At 41.1% G+C, this 24,833-nt stretch overlaps 1 protein-coding gene across 2 annotated transcripts in view; it reads left to right on the forward strand.

Annotated features, from left to right (window-relative positions):
* The window catches only part of LOC111979248 (catenin delta-2-like), a 107,851-nt gene that overhangs the window by 6,995 nt on the left and 76,023 nt on the right, over positions 1-24,833 (forward strand). The window contains exons 2-3 of one of the 2 annotated variants that reach the window (XM_024009652.2): positions 9,526-9,659; positions 20,640-20,752. In XM_024009652.2, the coding sequence (XP_023865420.1) occupies positions 9,573-9,659; positions 20,640-20,752 (200 nt within the window). In that variant the 5' untranslated portion in view covers positions 9,526-9,572. Of the gene's footprint in view, positions 1-9,525; positions 9,660-15,134; positions 15,423-20,639; positions 20,753-24,833 lie in introns of those variants that run through there. The other variant, XM_024009653.2, reaches the window with a different exon arrangement.

A 24,833-nucleotide genomic window follows, 5' to 3' on the forward strand; every position in this document is an offset into this window, starting at 1 on the left:
GAAGCACGGAGGTGGCAGCATTATGTTGTGGGGGTGCTTTGCTGCAGGAGGGACTGGTGCACTTCACAAACTAGAATGGCATCATGAGGGAAGGAGAATTATGTGGATATATTGAAGCAACATCTCAAGACATCAGTCAGGAAGTGAAAGCTTGGTCGCAAATGGGTCTTCCAAATGGACAATGACCCAAGCATACTTCCAAAGTTGTGGCAAAATGGCTTAAGGACAACAAAGTCAAGGGTATTGGAGTGGCCATCACAAAGCCCTGACCTCAATCCTATAGAAAATGTGTGGGCAGAACTGAAAAAGGTGTGTGCGAGCAAGGAGGCCTACAAACCTGACTCAGTTACACCAGCTCTGTCAGGAACAATGGGCCAAAATTCACCCACTTATTGTGAGAAGCTTGTGGAAGGCTACCCGAAATGTTTGACCCAAGTTAAACAATTTAAAGGCAATGCTACCAATACTACTATTGAGTGTATGTAAACTTCTGACACTGGGAAATGTGATGAAAGAAATAAAAGCTGAAAATAATCATTCTTGCTACTATTATTCTGACATTTCACATTCTTAAAAATAAAGTGGTGATCCTAACTGACCTAAGACAGGGAATATTTACTAGGATTAAATGTCAGAAATTGTGAAAAACTGAGTTTAAATGTATTTGGCTAAGGTGTATGAAAAYTTCCGATTTCAACTGTAGCTGGTATACTGAGAAATCATCTCTTATGCTACTTACCTCATGTACGTAGAGAAGTTGGTTTGCCAAACTATACTTGTGCCATAAGTAACCTTGCCTGAGACCTGAAGACTCGTATTAGCTCCCAGACCTAATGCCTTGGCTCAGCTGGATAAGGAGGTCTTGAGTTGTGCAGATATATCTCAGTATCCTATATCTGGCCGGTTTACATGTGCATGAGGATAAGCCAGTCATCTTCTTTTCACATATCATCATTTCACCAATTCAGCTACCCGTGGATGGGCAGGGACGGATATAGCTTAGCGCTCCAAATGTTCTGGATTTTCAGATTCAAGTCAGGAGAGACATGCTGTGCTCAGTGAACATTTTCACTTGTGATGATAAAATCCTCTGACACATGAAATGTGAGAGACAGCAGTGCTCCTGTGCTCTATTTTTAGATTTATGGACCACACCTACTCCAGGGCATGTTTGTCATCATTTGATATCATTTTTTCATTTGTTAAGTTAAAAAAACTAAGAACAGGAGAATACCCAACTAACTACATCTTCCATTAGGCCTACTACCATACGTACTATTAGAACTAGCTACTGGTATTACATGCAGAGTATCTGTACGCTACTTTTTCAGATCTTTCTGATGTGCGATTTCTCTTTATACTGATCTCCATCCATCTTTCATGTCATCACCACTTCTGTTGTTCATGAGGAAAATCCAGTATATGGTACATAGATGTGAGAACAGTACCATAGTGTAGTTTGATACTTTGATGCTAACAGAGATAATTATTTAGTTATGTCTTCTCTACTGCAGGCCTTCAAAAGTAAATCTGATGTGTTACGGATGTACTGTACTGGCAAGCAAAGTTGTGCTCTGAGAATATCAGTGAAAAACACTGGTTTGTTGTTGATTCAGCCTTCTTTCAATCCCATTCTACATCTGAAGTCTTGAAATCTAATGTTTTACCAGTCAAGCTGTAGTATGTTAGCAGCACAACCTCAGGGGGTCTCAATCCTGATGTTCCACTTGGAACAGCCAAGCCATGTACTATAACATCAATAGCTGGGTGGCAGTTACACCCGTTTAGCCCAGGTCTTTACTCTGTGATCACTACCTTTTGAATCATTTGGGTGTTGAAGTCACTCAGCAAAACTCGTGCTTACTCAGTAGATCTAAATGCATAATTCATGATGTTGATGATATTTCTAGATCTTATTTAGATCAACAGTAGCAGATGGTCATGAGACAAGGTTAGACCTATTATTATAATAAAGACTCATTAATGACAGCTCATTTTAGTGGGACGGTGTCTAATAGTGGGACGGTGTCTAATAGTGGGACGGTGTCTTTGGGTCTAGATGTCTTCCCAGCTCCACAAATACAGATGTCGCTGTCCTTTTACTTTATGACACCCAGCCCACAAATAGCACATCAACATTGGTTGGCTGTGGTTTTGCTTTGAGAGATGGGGGTGTGTTATGCTACATGTCAAAGGAACTATTCATAGGCATCATGTTACACAGATGTAACAGTGTCATGCCCGTAGCACAGAACCGATCAGCAGATTGACTTTGGTATTGAGCTGCATATCCATCAATAACAAACAGGGTGGATTTTGAATGTGTCYCTGCTTCAAGGTCAATTTATTCACTGTATAGTGCAGTGCATGGATGGACTGTGCATGTGCGGATGTGGCAATGCTGTGGATGATGCCACAGGGACGTGAGAAGCTTTGTACTTCCTCCTCTCCTCCCCCACGCCGAGGTCCTCTCCTTTATTCCCTGCTGTCATGTCATCAGATGACCAGCAGGGGTCACCTCTGGTAATATTCGCTACAACCAATTATGCAGATGGCGCAACCGTGTCAATGATCACATTATCTAACATGCAGATAGATAGGCATGGTGGTGTAATGTCCTCTAATAATGTTGGGGAGGGTTGATATGGGTTACAATGCATATCCTCTTCAGTAAGACATCCAACCAATGTAATGGACGCTGATTGGGTATTCTTCTGTTATCGTGCCGTGGTGCAGATATTGTAAATGTCAGTGGCTGTGTGTGAGTTAGGTTTACTCACTAGGCTAGTAGGGACTCTGCTGCCACCACAGTCACATGTAAAGTCAACATTCACCAGTGAGGCTGATGCCTTGGGATGGAAAAACTACCAAGCCAGTAGCTATACTACTGGCTTCACAGCCCCAACCTCACATTGGACGATTAAGCCCTTGACTGCCTCAATCTCAACCTAGCCACAGGTTGGTTTGGTTCATAGTAGCAGTAGTAGTGGCAGTAGTAGTAGTACAGTAGGTCATGAGGTTAAAAGCCTTGGAGCACTAGCTAACCCTCCAGCCTCATCATCACTGGAGAACACAGTATTTACAGGAACTCACATTAAATGCATGACATCAGGTGCAAACCACCCATGATGCACTAGAGCACACTATCATAATGGGACTGTCATAGCAGCTTGAATGCCTAATTGATTGAGATGGAGTGAAGTCATTTTTTGGGGTCATACAGAATACACAATAAATATTTGGGCACATTAATGCTACATTACATAACACCAAATTGTTATTAGATTGTATTATCTGTGTGTCTAACTTTTATTGTGTAATTGCTGCTGTGGTCAAAAAGAGACCTTGGTCTCAATGGGACTCCCTGCCTAAATAAAGATTAAATAATGATCAAGATAGTAAATTAAAGAAACAGGAAGTATTTTGATTGAAGTATGAAGAGATTGATTTAATTGTTTGGCAATGCCAGCTAGATTATCTATTACAGATGTTGGATCTTAATTTGATCACCCTGTTGATAGGGCTGGGAATTGCAATAGAATATTATTACAATACTTAGGTGTAGATATGATATGTATTGTGATTCTCACGATTCTTAATGTATTGAGATTCTATGTTCCAAACACATCGCTCACCATGTCTGTTGCAGAGGGACAAGAAATAGCCATGATAAWTTTTTTTTTGATCAGTCAGTGCTGAAAACATGTTGGCTCACCATTTTAAAAAAGAAGATGGAGAACAAGCTTGAGAAGGAGAAATACAAGAGTTTTTGGTGCAGGTACATCTAACTACCGCTAGCTAAAGCTACCTAGCAAAACATTTAAAGTATATATATATATATTTTACGAATCAATACTTGGGAGTAAAAATATCAATATAATATCGTAAAAAAATTATGCAGAAGAATTGAAAATGTAAAACGTGTAGCTTATTGTGGTTTAAAAAGGCTTCTGAAGTTTGTCAATACCAATTTTAAATTTCAGACATGATTTTCCCTTGCGAAAAAATGATCAAACCCTACAAAAAAATGTAATTAATTATAATCCACATTTCCTGTTGCTGCAGGATTATTTTCCTGCTGTAGCAAACTGGCTCAAATTAAGATCCTACATCTGTATGATTGTGTTGTTACATTTAAAATGTGGTGTTTGTTTAATGAAATTAGCCTGTCAATAAAACATAGCAGACACTGGCATTCTATTGAGGGAAAACAAAATGCACTCCAACCTAATCAGCACAGAGTTTGTAAGAGAAAATGTTAATAATGCACTGGGGCTTGTTTTATCACAGCAAGCCCCACATAATTACACTTTATCATTTGTGTCACGCTCAGCCATCCTTTGAGAACATTATTCCAGGAGCTCTTTAATTGCCTCAGCTTGTGCTCAGGGCCGGCTCCAGGCATAAGCAACGTAAGCGGTCGCCTAGGGCCCCGGCCGCTAGGGGGCACCTGACCCAAAAACATATTGTTTGTTGTTGTTTTTTAGGAACTTAGTCGGGGTCTCAACTTACTGTTGATAGTTAGAATAGTAGAATACACAATGTGCAAGTTCGAAAGTTTGTTGTGCATCAGCAGTCACTGACAGTCACTCAATTAGCCATGTCAGACAATCATTTTTAGATTGGTAAGTTAGTCTAGCCAGTTATCTAAATTTGTAGTAATCATGGCTGAATACTGACCAGGCACGCAGGGCACKTGCCCAGGGACCCTGACCTCCAGGGGATCTCCATTTTTTTTGTTAGTCACTCTCACACAGATATTATTAACATTGCATAAGTAATGACAAAATGTGTAGAATTGCAGGAAATTAGCTTTAAAACAAACAAAGAAAATCTCCACCCCATGGCAAAAGGGGGAGAATTACAGGAAATCAGCTTTAAAACTGCAAAAATATCTCTCTGCCCCATGGAAAAATGTGTAGAATTGCATGAAATGTGTTATTAAATTGCTAAACTTTATTTCCACCCCACGGCAAAATGTGTAGAACTGCAGAAAACTTGCTTTAAAAAACTTCTCTGGGCCCCATTGCAGAATGTGTAGAATTGCAGGAAATGTACTTTAAAACTTCCAATCAAATCTCACTTAGGGCCCCCAAAAGGCTAGAGCCGGCCCTTCTTGTGCTGATGTCTTCTCTGGGTTGTTGACATTAAATGTTGACATTAAAATGTCAACAACCCAGAGAAGACATCAGCACATTTTGGGCATTGTGAGGCCTATCATGTTAGTAAGTTTGCCAAAATCTTTATAAACCTAACCTATCAACATGTAGACCCCGGAACTATTGTGGCAGCTTGTTATCATTGAACCTCCTCATGAAAACATTTGTATAGCGCATTTTCATCAGAGGTTAATATTTTCTGTAAGAAGCCAAACGACAGACTATGGTCATAAAATGACTTATACCTGGTCTGTCACAGGAACGTGATACTAATGTCAGTGAGTCTCATTAGTATCCTGGTCGTCAGTCGTGAATTTGTATTTTTCTGTCCCCTATAGTGCTAATTGAGATACAGTATGCTTCAAGTTCTCATTTCACACCGCAACAACCCTACATCAATTCTATATTCATGTTCCCGCCCAATTAATTAGTGTCAGAGGGCATCACTACACAGCAGGCCATACTCTCCATCTGAAGTGGACGCTTACAGACAATATATTGCAACAAACCATCCCCCTTTTTGTTTATTCGAACACTGAGATCCCAACGGTCGAACAAAATGTGCTGAGGTGAGTCTTTGGTTAGCGGAAAAACACGTGTGTTAACTCCGGAGGGAACAGTCTGTCTTAATGGGATGTAATTGGACTGCAATTCTCACTGTTGACAGATGTCCCAAACCAGAGATTGGGATAAAAAAAGTTGAAGGGGTTGTTGAGTGTGCCATGCCTAGCTATTTTTTTATGCCGGAATAGCTGCAGTTTTTTCCCGCTCCCTCATCTGAACAGACTTGAGGCGTGTAGGAAAAGTCTCCCGACCAACTTCCTGAGAAGTATAGCGGCTCCCCCAATGTCATTACTGCTAGCCAGGGCCAGTTTAACTCCATCGACCCAAATACTTTAGAAATGCTGCTTTCCTGCTTCCTGCCTGCATTTCGCAAAGTGATCACAGATCTCATATTGTTTGTTGTGTGAGTGAATTAATATGGTGGGAAACCGTGTCTTGCTCTCAACTACCACCCAATTCTGTCAAGTCAGTGATGGAGGGTAGAAAGGATTTGTAGGCTGACAGCTAGGCCCTACAGACTGGTGTACTACAGTAGAGATGTCAAATGTACTGTCTCTTCAGCTTATCACTGGGGTGAAGCCCCATGGTCACTACTTACCGTAGGTTTAGAATTGATGTTACCATGGACATCTCTGCATGTCCAACGGTGGTTTCATAAATGTATTAGAATATAAAAGCTGTGAAGGTTAGAAMATAAAAATTCAGAGGTAGAAWWWTKTTTTTTTGAAAAGGCCTTTTTACCTGCTGTCTACCTGTAGCCACTGGTGTGTCTAAATCTGCAGATGGCTTCGAAGCCATCATACTGGCATGATACTGCCCAGAGAGCTTTAATCAATAGCCTCAAATGGCTTCCCTCTCAGATATTTTTGCCAACCTGATAATATTACACTCTATTGCACCCAGAGGTCTTTATCACAACATTGCATAATACGGAATTGCTATTCCGCAAGAATTGTATCTTCTCAAATGTCATGCAGGGAAAGTTTGACGATTTCAGAGGTCTTTATTGTTCAAGGCGTTATGGGATTATAAAAAATAATGCCGCATTTGGCACTCTGCACCTGAAGACTGATAACCTGTCAGTGGTTTCTGCATTCCCCAGCATCTCCCGCCTGCAGCCTCTGCAGTTACTGACTATACTGTAGGATTCTCTCAGGCAATTGCTTTCCTCTCTCATCGAGGGCATGCATCATACATATTGTGCTGGGTAAAAAAGCAGAAAGCCAGCACCAATTCTCTCTGGTACTTTTTGCRAGTGTATTCCTTGGCTATTACCATGAATAATGCATATTTGTCGTGGTTAAAAGCCCAGAGTGTATTCTTATAGTTGCCAAAACCATCCTCAAGTAACATTGAGAATACAAAATGTGAATCAATATTGCGTGCCTGGTGTAAGGTTAAGCAGTCCATTACTAAACAGACATTTTTTTWAACTTAGATAGGTCTCCTTTGACATCTTGACAGGAGCCTTTTGATGGTAATGAACTTGTGTTAGACTCTTTATGTCGGAAGTCTGTATTTAAAATATTAAGTGAAGGGAAAGTGTCTAGACAGATCCACGGATGACTACCAATGCAAAATAAATGTTGCACAAAGTTTTAATGAGACAACAGGGGACACTTCATCAAATACACTCCATAAACATACATTCCTTTGTGGTCACGTACAGAGTTGGTTAAGTTTTATTTTTATTTTTTTCTTCGGTCGGAAGCAGTGGGAATAGGAATTAATCTTTGTTCGCTTTGTATTAACGGAGATACATTGTCAATTGTACGTCGTCTGGCTTGGACTGATATCTTTGGAACTTACAATCAATGCTGCTTTACTTTGTGCAGCAAGAAGTCTGCGAACAGTAAAATAAATGGAACGAGACGGACAACAGTATTGTGATGACTTAACATTGTGTACAGATATGCTGATGCATTTAAACAAAGCATTGTTTGTCTTGGACTGTGATAAGAGGGTAAAGCGATTATGTTTATTCTCRATGTTTAATTACGGATAGTATCAGAAGCAGATGGATATCTTAAGATTACTTACACATCAAAATATAGGCCTAATTCATCCATACCCTCACTTCCTGTCTCTATGTACTGGCACAGATTTTGCTGGACTGCTACTGGTAAAGCTGATTTGTACTGGTCAATACTTAGGACTGGTCACAGGCTGGAAGTTTGACCTAGAAATGGCTGCAGCATCCTAATTTAAAAGGCGTTCGATGCTTAGAGGGGGTATTAGTGATGGGGAACAAAATCGATACAGTTACATATCGGGATATTCTTTTTCAAGATATTATATATTGACAATTTCGCAATATTATTTTTGCGCGAGTTGTCTGTACCTGCACCAAAACGCCATCTTGTTTTCCAAATTCTTTTTAAATARGGAGTCAATTTGTTTTCCCCACTTTTTAATTTCCATGACTGATCAAAACTAGTTTTCTCATGGCTCTCTCTTGTCCCTCTGCAGCAGACATATGGTGTGCAATATGTTTGGACCATGGAATCGCATATAAAAAAATCACAGTATCAAATCGCAAAACATATCGTATTGGCACGTAAGTATTTTGATAATATCGTATTGTGAAGTCCCTGGCAATTCCCAGCCCTGGGGGGTATGTTGACATATTAACTTACAGTATAATCCATTTTCATGTTTCCTTACAACCCATTCTGTCTGCACAGATGGTAAAATAGAGCGTCTGGTGGGGACATAGAATTTATTTTGTTTTCACTATTTATGACAAATAAATCAATTTGGATAATCCTACTTTAATTCTAAAAGCCCTTGCTATGAATATCCTTGTGTAGCACTGAATGCAAATTCATTTATCATGCTAGTATTTAACTGAGGCAGAGGTCCACGCTAATGAAAGATGAGGATGACATTAGGTGTGGTGACCCAGGAGGGAGGAAACAGTGGCAAGAGAAGACATTCTGTCAGATAAGCGGCCAGTGTTTAGAACTCACAGACTGGAAGAGAGATGAGGAAGCACTGAACTAGGTCAAGGGAGAGAGAGAGAGAAAGGGGGTKGGAGTGAGACCGAGCAGGAGAGAGAGAGGAACACTAAAATGGATGACAAGGGAAGGATTCTGGTCAGCCATGTTAGCAGTGTCCAGCAGGGCTTGTTGCTTGGCAGCATCCCAGAATAGTCTAGCTCTTGTCTGCTTCCAGGCTGCGGTCGACTTTCCCTTACCTTCAACACGACTGACTGGGTGATCTAGTGACTGCCACGCACAGAGACAGGGATGGGAAGGATCAATTTTGACAAGCTTTCATCAGCTTTTAGAAGCTGTCATCTGTGTTGTTGTCATGGCCATTATTTGCTCTCTCACTACATTAGGATTATCTGGAGATTTAGGTCCCTTCTCCTTCAGTGGCGGTAGAGTCATTGTTACACACATACACACTGGAATCATTAGTACATGCTCTCGTCCAGATGATTACTTGGCAGATTATGATATATGACTGATATCGTTTACAAGTGTTAGCTATATCCACAATCTTATTAAATCAGATTAGTATATTTGTATCCAGATGTTCTACCTTGCAAACTACCCTTGATTACAGAAAGTTCTCATTATACTAGGGATAGAAATTGAGAGAGGTATAAGCGAAACTATAGAATACAGTAATATATTTTGTGGTGATTTGTGACGAACCAACATGAGAAATGTCAATGGATTCAAACTGTTTCATGAAAGTTAAGTGATGGATATCATAACTGAACAATTTCTGCATTCTCTCCCATAGTGGATGATGTCCCCCTTCTAATGCTGACTGTTAATCCTTTCCCTTTCAGAAGTTATGCCAGTTCCCGACGCAACCTCTGACTCTTAGAACTTCACCATGCTGAGCCCAGTACTAAACGCCTCTAATGGAGACGGCTCCGAGACAGAGACCACGTCGGCCATACTGGCCTCTGTCAAGGAACAGGTAAGGCCTTCCATGTTAATTCTGTGTGTACCGTACATGGGTGACTTTCAGAGCGAGACCAAGGCCCTCCATGCAAAACATATCATGTAATCAGTGTTTTTGCTCTTGCTTGATCTTAGGCATCAGGAGATTGAAAGTAATACATTGTGAAAACTTGAATGAAATTTGAATGCGCAATTTTGTGGGACTGTATCAAAAGGGGACAAATGAAGAATATGTGGGGGAAAAAATGGTTTTCAAGTTAAATGTCCCTGTACCTGATGGCAACCTAATATGAAGTATGTTATTGCTTCAGCTATATTGCCATCACCACCAGCTTCTTTATTACATTTCTCATCATAAGATCCTGTTCAGTGCCTGAAATCCATCCTATTTGATGTTGAAGTAAATGTGTCAGTGTTCTGCAGGGGTGCAGTGAGGTATAAAGACATAAGTAATTGGTTCCATTTGTATTCTGTGTGTGTCTGGTGCAGAGGACAGACTAACATCCACACTGATTAGCAGGTGACACTATAAGGAGACTCTATAGAGACTTTGGGTAGGCCGGTTTAATCTTATGCCTTTCGTTTGAAATGTCGCTATCGCTCACAATAACATATCTGTATAATATAGTAACTAAGTCATTGTTATTGAGTAGAATGTGCAAAACTAGGTTCAGTTTTATAAGAGATTGTGCTCAATAGAATATAATTGGCTTGCAGTTACATTATGGAAGCATGCTACTGATATTCCTCACCAGCAGTAAAATATAGCCTATTAGCTCACAGCAGGCAGCCATTTTGGAGTAGAACCAAGAGCATGTGTGTAGATGGGAATGAGCCAATCCCCTGCATCATGACAGTGGTTACACTGACACTCMWCTTTCTTTTAAGCAAGAGAGAAAAGGACAAGCTGTGGAATGGTAAAGTGGGCCACTGCCACACATCACACGGACCCATGGGGCTGCTCTGGGACATACTAATGGCCCTATCAGGGGGGTAAAAAATAAAAGCCTAAAGGCCTGCATACAGAGAGGCACGAGTGTGTGTGTGTCCCTGTGTGTGCAGACCTCCACAAGCTTGCGTTTATTTAAGCCAGTGCACCTCAGTCACAGCTCTTTGTTTATTTTTCTGTTGACAGCATTCGGATAGTTGTGTGAATACAAATAAAAAGGCAGACATTTTCATTGTTGATGCTATTCAATGGTGGGCACAATTAGGATTTGTCTACTTCCTGTGCATTGTGGAGCAGTGAGAGGAGGGAGGTCAAGTGTGAACAACCACTGGTTAAACATTATGACTGGGTTCAACACTAGGAAAAGCTCTACGATTAGGAATATATGCATTTTCATGTCTTCTTACATTCATTTCCACATTTAATGTTTGGTATTAGACCTCATAACTCCAATTTTGCAAATGTTTCTTCTTTAAAAAWWTTTTTTTTTTATTGAAAGCAGTAACTCCCCGCAATGTACTCTGAACATTTCAATATCACACTTTTTATACATCACAGAACACTGAAATATAACAAAACCATTTGACATAGAAACACCAAGGCCCCCCAACATTTTTTATTAATTATGTAAATCATGAAAATGTTAATAACATTCCACCCATGAGGCCAATAGAAGACGATTTGGTCATTTGACTGCAGGAAAATATGGACATTTTTTCCAATTCCTGAAAAGTTTCTGTTTTGGAGATGAGRTTTTCATCAGACAGCGACGATATGTTTGTTTATCTTACAATATACTGTACCTCCAATTGTGTAATAGTGAAAGGCAGTGTTAATGATGTATTATGGTCAATAGTTTATGACCCCACCACTAGATGGCAAACAGCATCAGTCAGCAAAAGGTTTAACGTGTGACGATACATTGTGTATTTAGCCCTACAATGGATTTACCAGTACAGGTACCACTACATTTTTCAGTAATGGGGTCGGTTGGCTTTTGACAACAGTAAGGGGGCTTGGGGAGTGTGTTGGACTTTAACCTATAGCCTGGGGATGGTTCTAGTACGTTATGGTGTGACGTTGTTTTTGGTCCCCAATGATATTTAGATTAACGTTCCACCATGCTTGCTTATGATTGGGCTTCATTTGGATCTGCTAGTGACCATAGTTTGAAGTAGTGATGTACAAGCCAACGTGTGATGCCTMATTTTGTCCTCTCACAATGGTCAGCAGCAGGCCACAGACAGCAAATGAAACCAGCCAAAGCCATTAGATGTATAGTAGCGTATACGTGAGGGCAAGACGAGAATGCAAATCGGTGTCATCTTATTCAGAGTACTGGCATATCAAACATCTGGCAATCATTTGTACAGCAATATGAGGAATGCATTTAGCTAGAATATTCAGACGTTATTTGAATTGGGGAAAGAGAGAGAATGCTAATCTGCTCTCTTAATCGTGGTCACCTCTTAAGACTTAATGGATGTTTAAACAAATGCAGTGAAGTCATTTCAGCAGCCTTTGGTCATGAAATAATGAATGGAAATGATTAAGTCTTGTGAAAGTCACTCTAATTTGTAACATTCTAGAATGTGGGCTGCTTTGGGCTTAGCGGAGAGGAGACTATTATAATGAATAGGACGTTCTCAAATAAAGTTATAGAGTTATAAAGTTRTAGAGACTGAATTGCCATCAACTAGGCCACAGCTTATAAATAAAAGCAGTTATAATAACCCAATTTGACTCTTTGAGACGTTGCATTCAGGGTATTACAGTACTGCTCTTTTAACATATACCAGTCATGTCAAACCAAAGGTTCAATATGGAGACTCATGACTTGGCTGTGAGTGAATGTTGAGCTCAGATAGTAAAGATCTATATGAGGTTCATGGATGACTGGGTTGTTATTGTTAGTGGGCTGACATATGGCTAGCTAATCAGTCATGCAGGGACTTAACTCAACCAATTGTATGTCAGATACTGCGTGTACAGGGTTTATAATTTCATAGTACTGTATTATAAGAAGGGATTTTGAAACGGATGAAATATGTATTCAGTTTGAGTGTTTTGGGGAATAAGACAGGGATATGGAGTGCTCACGTATTTCCATTTCCTTTGTTTCAAACTGCAAAGTGTTTAAGACAGTATTTTTTTGTCAGTTGACTCGAGGGGGATGAACGGTGAAAATTGAACTTGTGTGACTGTCTTGGCTCTGCACCTGGCTTGAATGAGTAAGTCAGACAACCATGACAGAGGTAGAAGGGCAGTTTGAGTGGCATGGAGGCGTACAGTTGCTCTAGCAAATCAGAATGAAGCATTAGACACATCTGAAATATGAAAGCCAGCACTGCATTACTCAGCTGAGGAGTGGGTATACAGCAGTAGTGAAATGTTGTCTCAACAGGAGTATTTAAACCAAGGATTTTAAAGCCCATAGGTTCCTAGTTCATAATTCCTGCCTCAACTCAAGTCCAGCTAATACAATTATCCTTTAATAGGGTACTTTGTTTCACTATATTTCATATTTTGAGTTAGTTAAATATTGTTTGGTAGGACTCCCTAGCTTCATACGAGTGTGGTATAGTTTTTGTAGGCCTACAGTAGGTGTTTTGAATAGATGAACTCAGTACTTCCAGAATCTTCTCCAGCCAACCAATCCTGCACTAGGCTTATTCTGTTAAAGGGTACTCCTTAAGTTAACCTCTGGCTTTTTAGAAATGGGATTAAAAAAACTAAATAACTTGTGAGGCATACCCAGGGTGACATTTTGTAATCAAATTGTCTCCTCTGAAAAAGTTAAAATGTCAGTCTTGGTACCACAGGGCACAATTAGGCAATTATACTTGAGGACCACACAGCTAGGACCACACAGTTTCCTGAAGCTGCAAATTTCCCATCTTCTGTCCCCTAGTCATTTATTCTACCAACTAATAGGTTTAATGGTGTTTTCAGGGGTGTACTGTTTGCAAGCTATTGGGCATACATCTCCCTCTCCTTCTCCCTCTTGTCCTTGGTAATGGGCTGGAAGTATACTTGATTTTCTTGTAATGCAATTATCAGGCAAGGTTTTAATTGAACAGTCTGCCCATTTAAATTAGTTAATTATAGTATTTAGAGGGTATTTCTTCAGTTCTACCACACACACACATTTGAAAATCAGAGTATTCTACACTGTTCCACAGTATGTAACTAAGAATTTGTTCTTAACTGACTTGCCTAGTTAAATTAAGGTTACATTTAAAATAACAATTATACGGAAATGTCCTGCTAACCAATTTAGCCATGTCTTAAAGTTCCAGAATACTTTCTATTTCAGTATCTGATTAAAGGGATAGTCCAAATTACAAAAGTATATATTGGTTTCCTTACCCTGTAAGCAGTATATGGATAAGGTATGACAGCAATCCATGCTTCGGCTTAGTTTCCCTGGCACTGTTTCCAAATGCTAATGTTTTGAGATTTGTGGCACAAATCCCATTCGTCATGGGACCGATATAATGTTTAWTCGATATAATGGGACATGGGACCGATATAATCTATAAGTGACTTTGTTGAGCTTCACAATCAATTTTAGATACTTTCGGATAATTTGGACATGATGCGGAAAAATGCTAATATCGGTCCCATGACTTGAATGATACAGTGACAGGGAAGCTAAACAAACCAAAGCATGGATTTCTGTCATACCTTGTCCATAGACTGCTTACAGGGTAAGGAAATCAATATGTAATTTTGTCATTTGGGTGAACTATCCCTTTAAGTGTGGCTATTCGAATTCTGAACATGGTTTAGAATTGGTATACTGACCCAATGACTATTTAAATAAAGAAATTAGTTTGGGAGGAGATAACAAAGCTTCTCATATGCAAAGCGAAGTTATTCACTCTATTCTCTCTCAACTGCCTTGAGCTCTATCAGTTTTCATTTGAACAAAAGTACTTTCATTCAATACTTTTCTCAATCATATACCCAAATGTATTTTTCATACAGATTAGAAATAAACAGTGTTTAAAGTGGTGAGTAACAGGAAGCAAATTGTGACTGTCATCCCAAGCCTCTGTGGCCCTCTCTTCTCTCCCATGGCAGATCCTTGTGTGTCTTTTTTACCAAGCTATATTTAAACCGTGGCTGGCTATGACATGCTGCTGTATTGTGTACTACCTTCTAAGCAAGGCAGCCCAGCCCAAAGAGTGGCACTGAGGCAGAACAGTCACTGTCTCTCCCTGGAGAGCACAACTCAGAGCTATGGTCAGAAGAGAGGAGAGGGGAGGACAGGAAATGAGGGGCAGAGGAAAGGAAAGGGAGAAGAGGGGAAAGGGAGGAGGAGACATTTCTGCTGCCTCAACCCCACAACACTTCCATATACATTCACAATCCTGCGAGTCTTTGGAGCTTTCCAATTAGCACCCCACTCTGTCCCCCCTCCCTACCTATCCCTCCGTTCACCCTGCCCCTCCCCAACTCCGCCCGCTACCCTCTCTCTGCTTTTTCAGCGGGGGGCGCAGATGGTGTTGAGGAGAGGAGCAGTCAAAAGAGTGATTGGAGAGCAGCAGGATTTGGCAGGCAGACTGGTGGGAGGGTCCTTTTGTGATGCAATGTTGCATAAATAATGCCAAAGAGGTTCTAAATTCTCTGTTGCCATGGAGACCTTTGTGCCTGGCTGAACTCCTATTCTTCACTGCTTGGAGGCAGTCACTACTGGGCTTGCCATTTTCTCTAATGGAGTTTTCTCAATAAGGACAGAAGAACTTCTAGACATGTTGAGGATGGAGAAAAAAGTGGGATATTATGTGTGGTTGGTGCTTTCTCTGAAGTATGGTCCATGTGAAGGTATGGCTTTGTTAACTTAAATTCCAATAGTCTTTTGGCAGTAACAGGTGTTTGGTTATTATGCCACATTTGGAGGGAATAGTAAGGTCAGTGATTTTGTTGTTTGGAACTCTGATGGATTTCTGTCATTTTGCTCCCAGATATAACAAAAAAAAAGGCCTTAAACTTTKCTGGCTCATTTAAACTTGTTGTTACTTCTATCCAAATATATAGCCTACTGCATCTTATCAGCACAAAGTTTAGTTCTTTATAAAGTTATGCAAAATATGCATATTGGAAGATAACTAGGCCAGACAATAGCAACAGTTTACAGTTGCTTGCATATACACAGTTATGTAAATGCAACTATTATACAAAGAGAATTACATTGAAATGCACGTCTACTGACACTTGTAGCTCTTTGATGCTATAGCTCAGAGTCGGTTTAAAAAGAGTTGGATGGATCCTTCTTCATCCAGTTCAATGGCATGTTTCTGTGGACCTTATATTCTGGGCTCTTGCCCAAAATAGCAGGTGATACATTTTGTAGCAGAATTTAGATAAACTGCTCTAGGGAGAGTGTTTGACCTTGTGGGCACTGGACTCATTTCAGCATTGTCACAAAAGAAGTGGACAGTTTGTATTGACTGGAGTTGCCTGAGACTAAGGGCGTTTTCACATATGAAATTCAGTACCCTGGTTCGGTTTCCTGGAGCTTTTGTGAGAATTCAACAGAATACGTTTTTGCTTTCGCAAGACCTGAAAATAACGATTTTCAGGGTGCGATTAGCAAGACGCACATTCTACGTGATGTTAGCGAGCTAGCTTGTTTAAAGTGGGCAAAAAAGTTCCACGCGACTCGCGCTGCCAGGTCACAAAAACTGCTACTCTTGGATCTTGGACCCATTACTCACACAGGTCCAGGATTCATTTCAGTCAGGGTTCATTTGCGTTTCACATGCTTTATAGTGCGGATCAGGGTACCAAACGCTCCAGAATCCGGATCATAAGGGGATATGTGAAAGCGCCCTAAATGAGACTGGCTGCTCAGATGTAAGGTTGGGCGGTATCCAGATGTTCATACCGTCATACCGTTTCTGTACCATAACAGGGTATACAGTATTACCGGAAGTGTACACAGGGGGCGCAATTATTATTTATTTTACGCACAAAACAAGGGACAACAGGGATCTTGATCCAGGAAGGGATTGAATGTCTCTGCTGTAACCAAGAAGCTTGATCTTGACATCTAGCCACTTAGCTAGCAAGTTAGCAAACCAAATGCATAGCTGGAGCCCTGAGCTGGATATCATTTATTTGACACATCTTAGATTTCTTATAGTTGACTTATAGCTATAAGCAGTGGTGTAGCACACTGCGAAGGTGCTGATTTGTGATTTTGTTTGGCAACTGTAGTTTGGTCCCATGTGGCTCATGGTCCAGTGTGGCTCAGTTGGTAGAGCATGGTGCTTGCAACGGTAGGGTTTTGCGTATGGTTCCCAAGGGGGACCAGTACGAAAATGTTTGAACTTACTACTGGAAGTCATTTTATATAAGAGTGTCTGCCTAATCTACCATTGACATCAACACAAGTTATTACACTTTTAGAAAAAAAGGTTCCAAAAGGTTTCTGTGGCTGTCCCAATAGGAGAACCATTTTTGTTCCAGGTAAAACTCTTTTCAAATCAAATCAAACTTCGTCACATGCGCCGAATACAACAAGTGTAGACCTTACCGTGAAATGCTTACTTACAAGCCCTTAACCAACAGTGCAGTTCAAGAATAGTTAAGGAAATATTTACCAAATAAACTAAAGTAAAATATAATATAATAAAAAATGTACACAATAAAATAGCAATAACGAGGCTATATACAAGGAGTACCGGTACCGAGTCAATGTGCGTGGGTACAGGTTAGTCAAGGTAATTTGTACATGTAGGTAGGGGTCAAGTGACTATGCATACAGTGGGGAGAACAAGTATTTGATACACTGCCAATTTTGCAGGTTTTCCTACTTACAAAACATGTAGAGGTCTGTAATTTTTATCATAGGTACACTTCAACTGTGAGAGACGGAATCTAAAACAAAAATCCAGAAAATCACATTGTATGATTTTTAARTAATTAATTTGCATTTTATTGCATGACATAAGTATTTGATCACCTACCAACCAGTAAGAATTCCGGCTCTCACAGACCTGTTAGTTTTTCTTTAAGAAGCCCTCCTGTTCTCCACTCATTACCTGTATTAACTGCACCTGTTTGAACTCGTTACCTGTAAAAAAGACACCTGTCCACACACTCAATCAAACAGACTCCAATCTCTCCACAATGGCCAAGACCAGAGAGCTGTGTAAGGACATCAGGGATAAAATTGTAGACCTGCACAAGGCTGGGATGGGCTACAGGACAATAGGCAAGCAGCTTGGTGAGAAGGCAACAACTGTTGGCGCAATATTTAGAAAATGGAAGAAGTTCAAGATGACGGTCAATCACCCTCGGTCTGGGGCTCCATGCAAGATCTCACCTCGTGGGGCATCAATGATCATGAGGAATGTGAGGGATCAGCCCAGAACTACACGGCAGACCTGGTCAATGACCTGAAGAGAGCTGGACCACAGTCTCAAAGAAAACCATTAGTAACACACTACGCCGTCATGGATTAAAATCCTGCAGCGCACGCAAGGTCCCCCTGCTCAAGCCAGCGCATGTCCAGGCCCGTCTGAAGTTTGCCAATGACCATCTGGATGATCCAGAGGAGGAATGGGAGAAGGTCATGTGGTCTGATGAGACAAAAATAGAGCTTTTTGCTCTAAACTCCACTCGCCGTGTTTGGAGGAATAGAAGGATGAGTACAACCCCAAGAACACCATCCCAACCGTGAAGCATGGAGGTGGAAAAATCATTCTTTGGGGATGCTTTTCTGCAAAGGGGACAGGACGACTGCACCGTATTGAGGGGAGGATGGATGGGGCCATGTATCGCGAATCTTGACCAACAACCTCCTTCCCTCAGTAAAAGCATTGAAGATGGGTCGTGGCTGGGTCTTCCAGCATGACAACAACCGAACACACAGCCAGGGCAACTAAGGAGTGGCTCCGTAAGAAGCATCTCAAGGTCCTGGAGTGGCCTAGCCAGTCTCCAGACCTGAACCCAATAGAAAATCTTTGGAGGGAGCTGAAAGTCCGTATTGCCCAGCGACAGCCCCGAAACCTGAAGGATCTGGAGAAGATCTGTATGGAGGAGTGGGCCAAAATCCCTGCTGCAGTGTGTGCAAACCTGGTCAAGAACTACAGGAAACGTATGATCTCTGTAATTGCAAACAAAGGCTTCTGTACCAAATATTAAGTTCTGCTTTTCGGATGTATCAAATACTTATGTCATGCAATAAAATGCAAATTAATTACTTAAAAATCTACAAGTGATTTTCTGGATTTTTTTTAAAAATTCCGCCTCTCACAGTTGAAGTGTACCTATGATAAAAATTACAGACCTCTACATGCTTTGTAAGTAGGAAAACCTGCAAAATTGGCAGTGTATCAAATACTTGTTCTCCCCACTGTAGATAATAAACAGCAAGTAGCAGCAGTGTAGAAAACAAATGGAGGCGGTGTGTCAATGTAAATAGTCTGGTGGCCATTTGATTATTGTTCAGCAGTCTTATGGCTTGGGGGTAGAAGCTGTTAAGGAGCCTTTTGGTCCTAGACTTGGCGCTCCGGTACCGCTTGCCGTGCGGTAGCAGAGAAACCAGTCTATGACTTGGGTGACTGGAGTCTCTGACAATTTTTTGGGCTTTCCTCTGACACCGCATGGTGTCAGAGGAAAAGGGTTCTACATGGAACCAAAAAAGGGTTCTTCAAAGGGTCCTCCTATGGGGACAGCTGAAGAACCCTTTTTGGTTCTAGAGAGCACCTTTATTCTATGAGTGTTTTCATCTCTAAATGTGAATATACAGTGGGGTCTGAAATGATTGACAGCCTTGATAAAGATGAGCAAAAATGACTGTATAAAATATAGCTCAGTATTTGAGTTATGCTCCAAATAACTGGGAAATTATATTATCTTAATTGCTCAGAGAAAGAGATGGTTGTTTAAGAAGCAATACTTTTTTTTCCTCTAAAAAAGGTAGTGTCAAAATTATTGACACCTCTGTTTTCACTACCTTTCAATACCTCACCTTGCGAGGATAACGGCACTGAGCCTTTTTCTAAAATGTTTTATGAGATTGGAGAACACATTGGGAGGGATCTTAGACCATTCCTCCATATATAATCTCTCCAGATCCTTGATATCCTTCATCTGCTCTTATGGACTGCCCTCTYCAATTCAAAAACCACAAGTTTTCAATGGGTTTCAAGTCCGGAGACTGGGATGGCCATTGCAAATGTGAACGTCTGGAGTTTGCTAAACGGCATTGGCACTTGGATTGGAACCGGTGCTTTGGTCAGATGGCATGAAACACCGGTGGTGAGTTTGGTGTCAAAATGAGAATGCATAAGCAGAAAATAACTCCATACCTTCTGTAAAATATGGTGGTGGATCTAATGTTATGGGGCTATTTTGTTTCCACTGGTCCTGGGGCCCTTGTTAAGGTCAATGGCATCATGAACTTTACCCAGTACCAGGACATTTTAGCCAAAAACCTGGTTGCCTCTGCCAGAAGGCTCTATATTTTGCAATGGCCATCTCAGTCTCTGGATTCGAACCCCATTGAAAACCTGTGGTTTGAATTGAACAGGGCAGTTCATAAGCACAGATGAAGGATATCAAGGATCTGGAAAGATTATGTATGGAGGAATGGTCTAAGATCCCTCCCAGTGTGTTCTCCAATCTCATAAAACATTTTAGAGAAAGGCTCAGTGCCGTTATCCTCACAAGGTAAGGTATTGTTAAGGTATTGAAAACATGGGTGGCAATTTTTATTTACTTGTTCAACAAAATCTCTTTCTCTGAGCAATTGTATTAATATAAAATAACCTTTTTTTGGGGGGCATACAATATAGCTAATTATTTGAATTATTTATGCTATACAGTAATTTTAGCTCATCTTCCTCAAGGGTGTAAATAATTTCGGACCCCACTGTATATGATTTAGGCTTACACTCACTGGATGTTTCGAAACATTTGAATTGTCAATCTTCTTAAGCATAATTGCATGAATACATACAGTAAGCTAGATCTTATGTAGCACAATACAGGTATGCTTACTGACAATCCCTTTTTCATGTCTTTCGACAGGAGCTGCAATTTGAACGGCTGACTCGAGAGCTGGAAGCTGAACGGCAGATTGTCGCCACCCAACTGGAGCGATGCAAGCTAGGATCTGAGACCGGCAGCATGAGTAGCATCAGGTGTGTTCAGTAGAGTGGCGCCAGATGCTCTCTCTCTTTCCCTCCCTCCCTCTCTCTCTCTCTCTGCTTTCTTTTACTCCTCTGTGATGCCGTCCTGTTTCCCCATCCTCCCCAGCCCCTCCTCTACCTCTTTTCATCAGGTGTGTTCAGTGGAGTGGTGCTACCTCCCAGACCCCCTACCTGTCTCTTTCATTAGGTGTGCTCAGTGGGATGAAAAAACTATTTTGTAGCTTTTCCATCAGAGACAGACAGTCCTTGGAACAATATGGGGGTCAGTCAGCAAGGTGGCTGAAAACCTGGGTAGAGGTATAGAATTAACAGCCAGGTTTTGTGGTTTCAGAGTGAAAAATGCTGTTCACGTTGGAGAAAAGAAAACACGTTCATATTGTTTTACCCCTACATCCCCCAATATCACATCTTTCCAATCTCAAAACAGAACAGACACATTAAGAAACACGCCTGGCTGTCTGGCACATAATAGCAATAATAGCCTAGTATGGCATCAAGGGGCCAACACAACAGAATATTCTGTGTCTCTTTTGTATACATACTTTAACCCAGAAGGGATTTCATCCACAAACTAATTAGTAATCCTTTTATTGTAATTCTCAATTCAATTTACAGACAAACAATGAGCTAGAAGCTCGTTCTGATTTTCAATTAACCATTTGACCTCTTAAGCACTAAACTCTGTCTCTCTCGCCGTGGAATCCTTTTGAATAGAATCTGCAGCGGAAAATGTTGTGTGGGATTTATGAAAGTCTCTCTAATCATACAACCAATGGAATGCTCTAACTTGATTGCATGTTCAGTAACAATCGTGTTGTGTGTGTATTGTGCAACATTTTTCTGGTGGAGACTCATCTTTGTGGGGTCACTATGAACCATTTAGGCTGATTATACCAAAGTATTCCCAATCAAAAACGATTAAACTGCTCCGGTTTATGGTAAAACCCTGTCAAAACATTAGATGGAACACTTCTTAGCAAACATGTTGATTCACCATTGTAGTAACCCAGCATTTCCATAACAACACTTATCCCCAAAGTAGTAATAGTGACGTCAAAGTGTGTTCTGGGGTTGAAAGACCTTAAGAGTTGCTAATGACTTGCCTACTCCCCCCTTAATACGTCAGGTCAGGTCAAATGTCTGTGGTGGCATATGTTACCTTATCCGTTAACTCAAACCAAGAGTATCATCCACCTGCAGATCCAAAGAAACAGATTCTCATCCACAGTATTATTACACCAAACTTCTTGCTGTTGCTGTGTCTGAAGACTTCAGGGAGATTCACAGGACTCACATTGTTAGTTGACCAACTTGGGTTGAGTAAGGCACATGACATTGTATTCTGTCAAAACAGGACCATAATTTGTCCCAATAGTGTCTCAATGTGTGGTTAGTGTCCATTTACAGAGGAGCCAGTGTGTTTGTGTCTGTCACGTTCCTGACCTGTTTTCTGTTAGTTTTGTATGTGTTAGTTGGTCAGGACGTGAGTTTGGGTGGGCAGTCTATGTTTTCTGTTTCTATGTTGGTTTAAAGGGTGACCTGATATGGCTCTCAATTAGAGGCAGGTGGTTTTCATTTCCTCTAGCTTTATGTATAATGTGATTGGTTAAACTCAAACATTTTGACAGGTCTGATTTTGTGAACTAACTGAAAGCTGAAATAGTACAAGCCTCCAATCAAAGCGTACCATAGTAAACTGAGGAAGCTCCTCTTTAGACAGGTGACCTTTGGCCTTTATGCAGAGAACACTTCAGTGGTAGAAACATTGACTTTCTATAGAAGGCAACCACTTCAGAGAACCTATTGTTTCACTTTTAGATTGACACGAAAGGAACTAATAGATACTCAGTTTGACAAAACATCAAATTAAGAGACACACAGAGGGGACTTGGCTGGGGACTTGACAGCCTGGCTGAAACAGTAGTGAGCTCTCTGTCCGGAGCTGTCTTTCAGTCCGGAGTTGCCCCTCTATCCTGAGCTACCTCTCTATCCTGACCTACCTCTCGGTCTGGAGCTATCTCTCTATCCCGGTGCTGCCCCTTGTCCTGGTGCTGCCCCTTATCTTAAGGTTAACATTTAAATTAAGTGGGTGTAAGATGAGGGTGGTCATTCTAAGGGGGAGACGTAAGCTGGGATTGACTATGGTGGGGTGGGGACCTCGCCCAGAGCCTGAGCCACCACCGTGGTCAGATGCCCACCCAGACCCTCCCCTAGACTTTGTGCTGGTGCGCCTGGAGTTCGCACCTTGAGGGGGGGGTTATGTCACGTTCCTGACCTGTTTTCTGTTAGTTTTGTATGTGTTAGTTGGTCAGGACGTGAGTTTGGGTGGGCAGTCTATGTTTTCTGTTTCTATGTTGGTTTAAAGGGTGACCTGATATGGCTCTCAATTAGAGGCAGGTGGTTTTCATTTCCTCTGATTGAGAGCCATATTAAGGTAGGTGTTTTCACACTGTTTGTTTGTGGGTGGTTGTCTCCTGTGTCAGTATGTTACGCCACACGGGACTGTTTTCGGTTTTGTTTGTTCGTTTTATGTAGTCAGTTTTCCTGTTATTGCGTTCTTCGTGTTTCATGTAAGTTCGTCGTCCAGGTCTGTCTACATCGTTTATTTGTTTTGTTAATTATTCAAGTATAGTTTGTTTTTTCGTCTTGTGTAAATAAATTATGTCATCACACAACGCTGCATTTTGGTTCAATCCCTGCTCCTCCTCTTCGGATGAAGAGGAAAGCCGTTACAGTGTCTTTGTTTGAGTGTGATGCAGTGGGCCTATTTCCCATGATGCTTGGTCCAGACACCACTTTTATCACTGTTTTCCACCCGCAGTCAAACCATTATAGGCTAGCTCCTACCCACAGATAATCTTTATTCAAGACTTCCAAAAACATCAGATTCATTAACCCCTAGTTTCCCAGTCAGGCATTGATTACAGTTGACTGAAATATTATGGTTGATTGACTGACCTTAAAAACTTCCCCTTTTCAAATGGGTCTTGTGTTTCAAGGGCCCTTGTCAAGATTCCATCATGACAGCTCATCCTCCTCTCAGAATTTTAAAGGGAACATTACATAATTAGGTTGCTGTTAAACATTCTGATTGGTTTCATCCTTCCAAGTAAAAGTCCCAATACGACATATCACTTCATATTTGTATTTTGTGAGAAATTTGACCGAAGTCTTATTTGACTGAAGTCATGTCGGAAAAGCATTCAGAAAAGTGACGTCAGGAGAAGAACTAGAATGGCACCGGAGGGGATGGCTGACTCCAAACCAATTGTGTTATTTTGTGTGTTTTTCGCATTGTTTGTAACTTATTTTGTACATAATGTTTCTGCTACCGTCTCTTATGACCGAAAAGAGCTTCTGGATATCAGAACAGCAATTACCCACCTCATACTGGACAAAGATWATTTCTTAATGAGTCTGACGCTAAGGATATACTGTTGCTCCTGGCCAGGCCCAAATCCCCATCATTCGCATGAAGAAAAGACGGAGATCTAGGGGGCGCAGATCCGGGTGCCTTCTCAGAATTCGTCAGCGTGTGGGTAACCTGCCTCTACCATCCGTTCTTTTGGCCAACGTGCAATCACTGGAGAATAAACTGGATGAGCTCAGTTCGAGACTATCCTACCAACGGGACATTAAAAACTGTAATATCTTATGTTTCACAGAGTCGTGGCTGAACGACGACACGGCTAATATACAGTTGCCTGGGTTTTCCGTGCATCGGCAAGACATAACAGCTACCTCCGGTAAGACGAGGGGTGGTGATGTGTATCTACTTATCAATAACAGCTGGTGCACGATGTCTAATGTCATGAAAGTCTCGAGGTATTACCCATCGTGAGTTACAGTAGCTCATTATAAGCTGTAGACCACACTATCTACCAAGAGAGTTTATATCTGTATTTTTTGTAGCTGTCTATTTACCACCACAAACCGATACTGGCACTAAGATCGCACTCAATGAGCTGTATAAGGCCATAATCAAACAAGATGCTCATCCAGAAGTGGCGCTCCTAGTGGCCGGGGACTTTAATGCAGGCAAACAAATCAGTTTGATCTAATTTCTACCAGC

This window comes from Salvelinus sp. IW2-2015, linkage group LG19, assembly GCF_002910315.2.
Source record: "Salvelinus sp. IW2-2015 linkage group LG19, ASM291031v2, whole genome shotgun sequence".
Taxonomy (NCBI): domain Eukaryota; kingdom Metazoa; phylum Chordata; class Actinopteri; order Salmoniformes; family Salmonidae; genus Salvelinus; species Salvelinus sp. IW2-2015.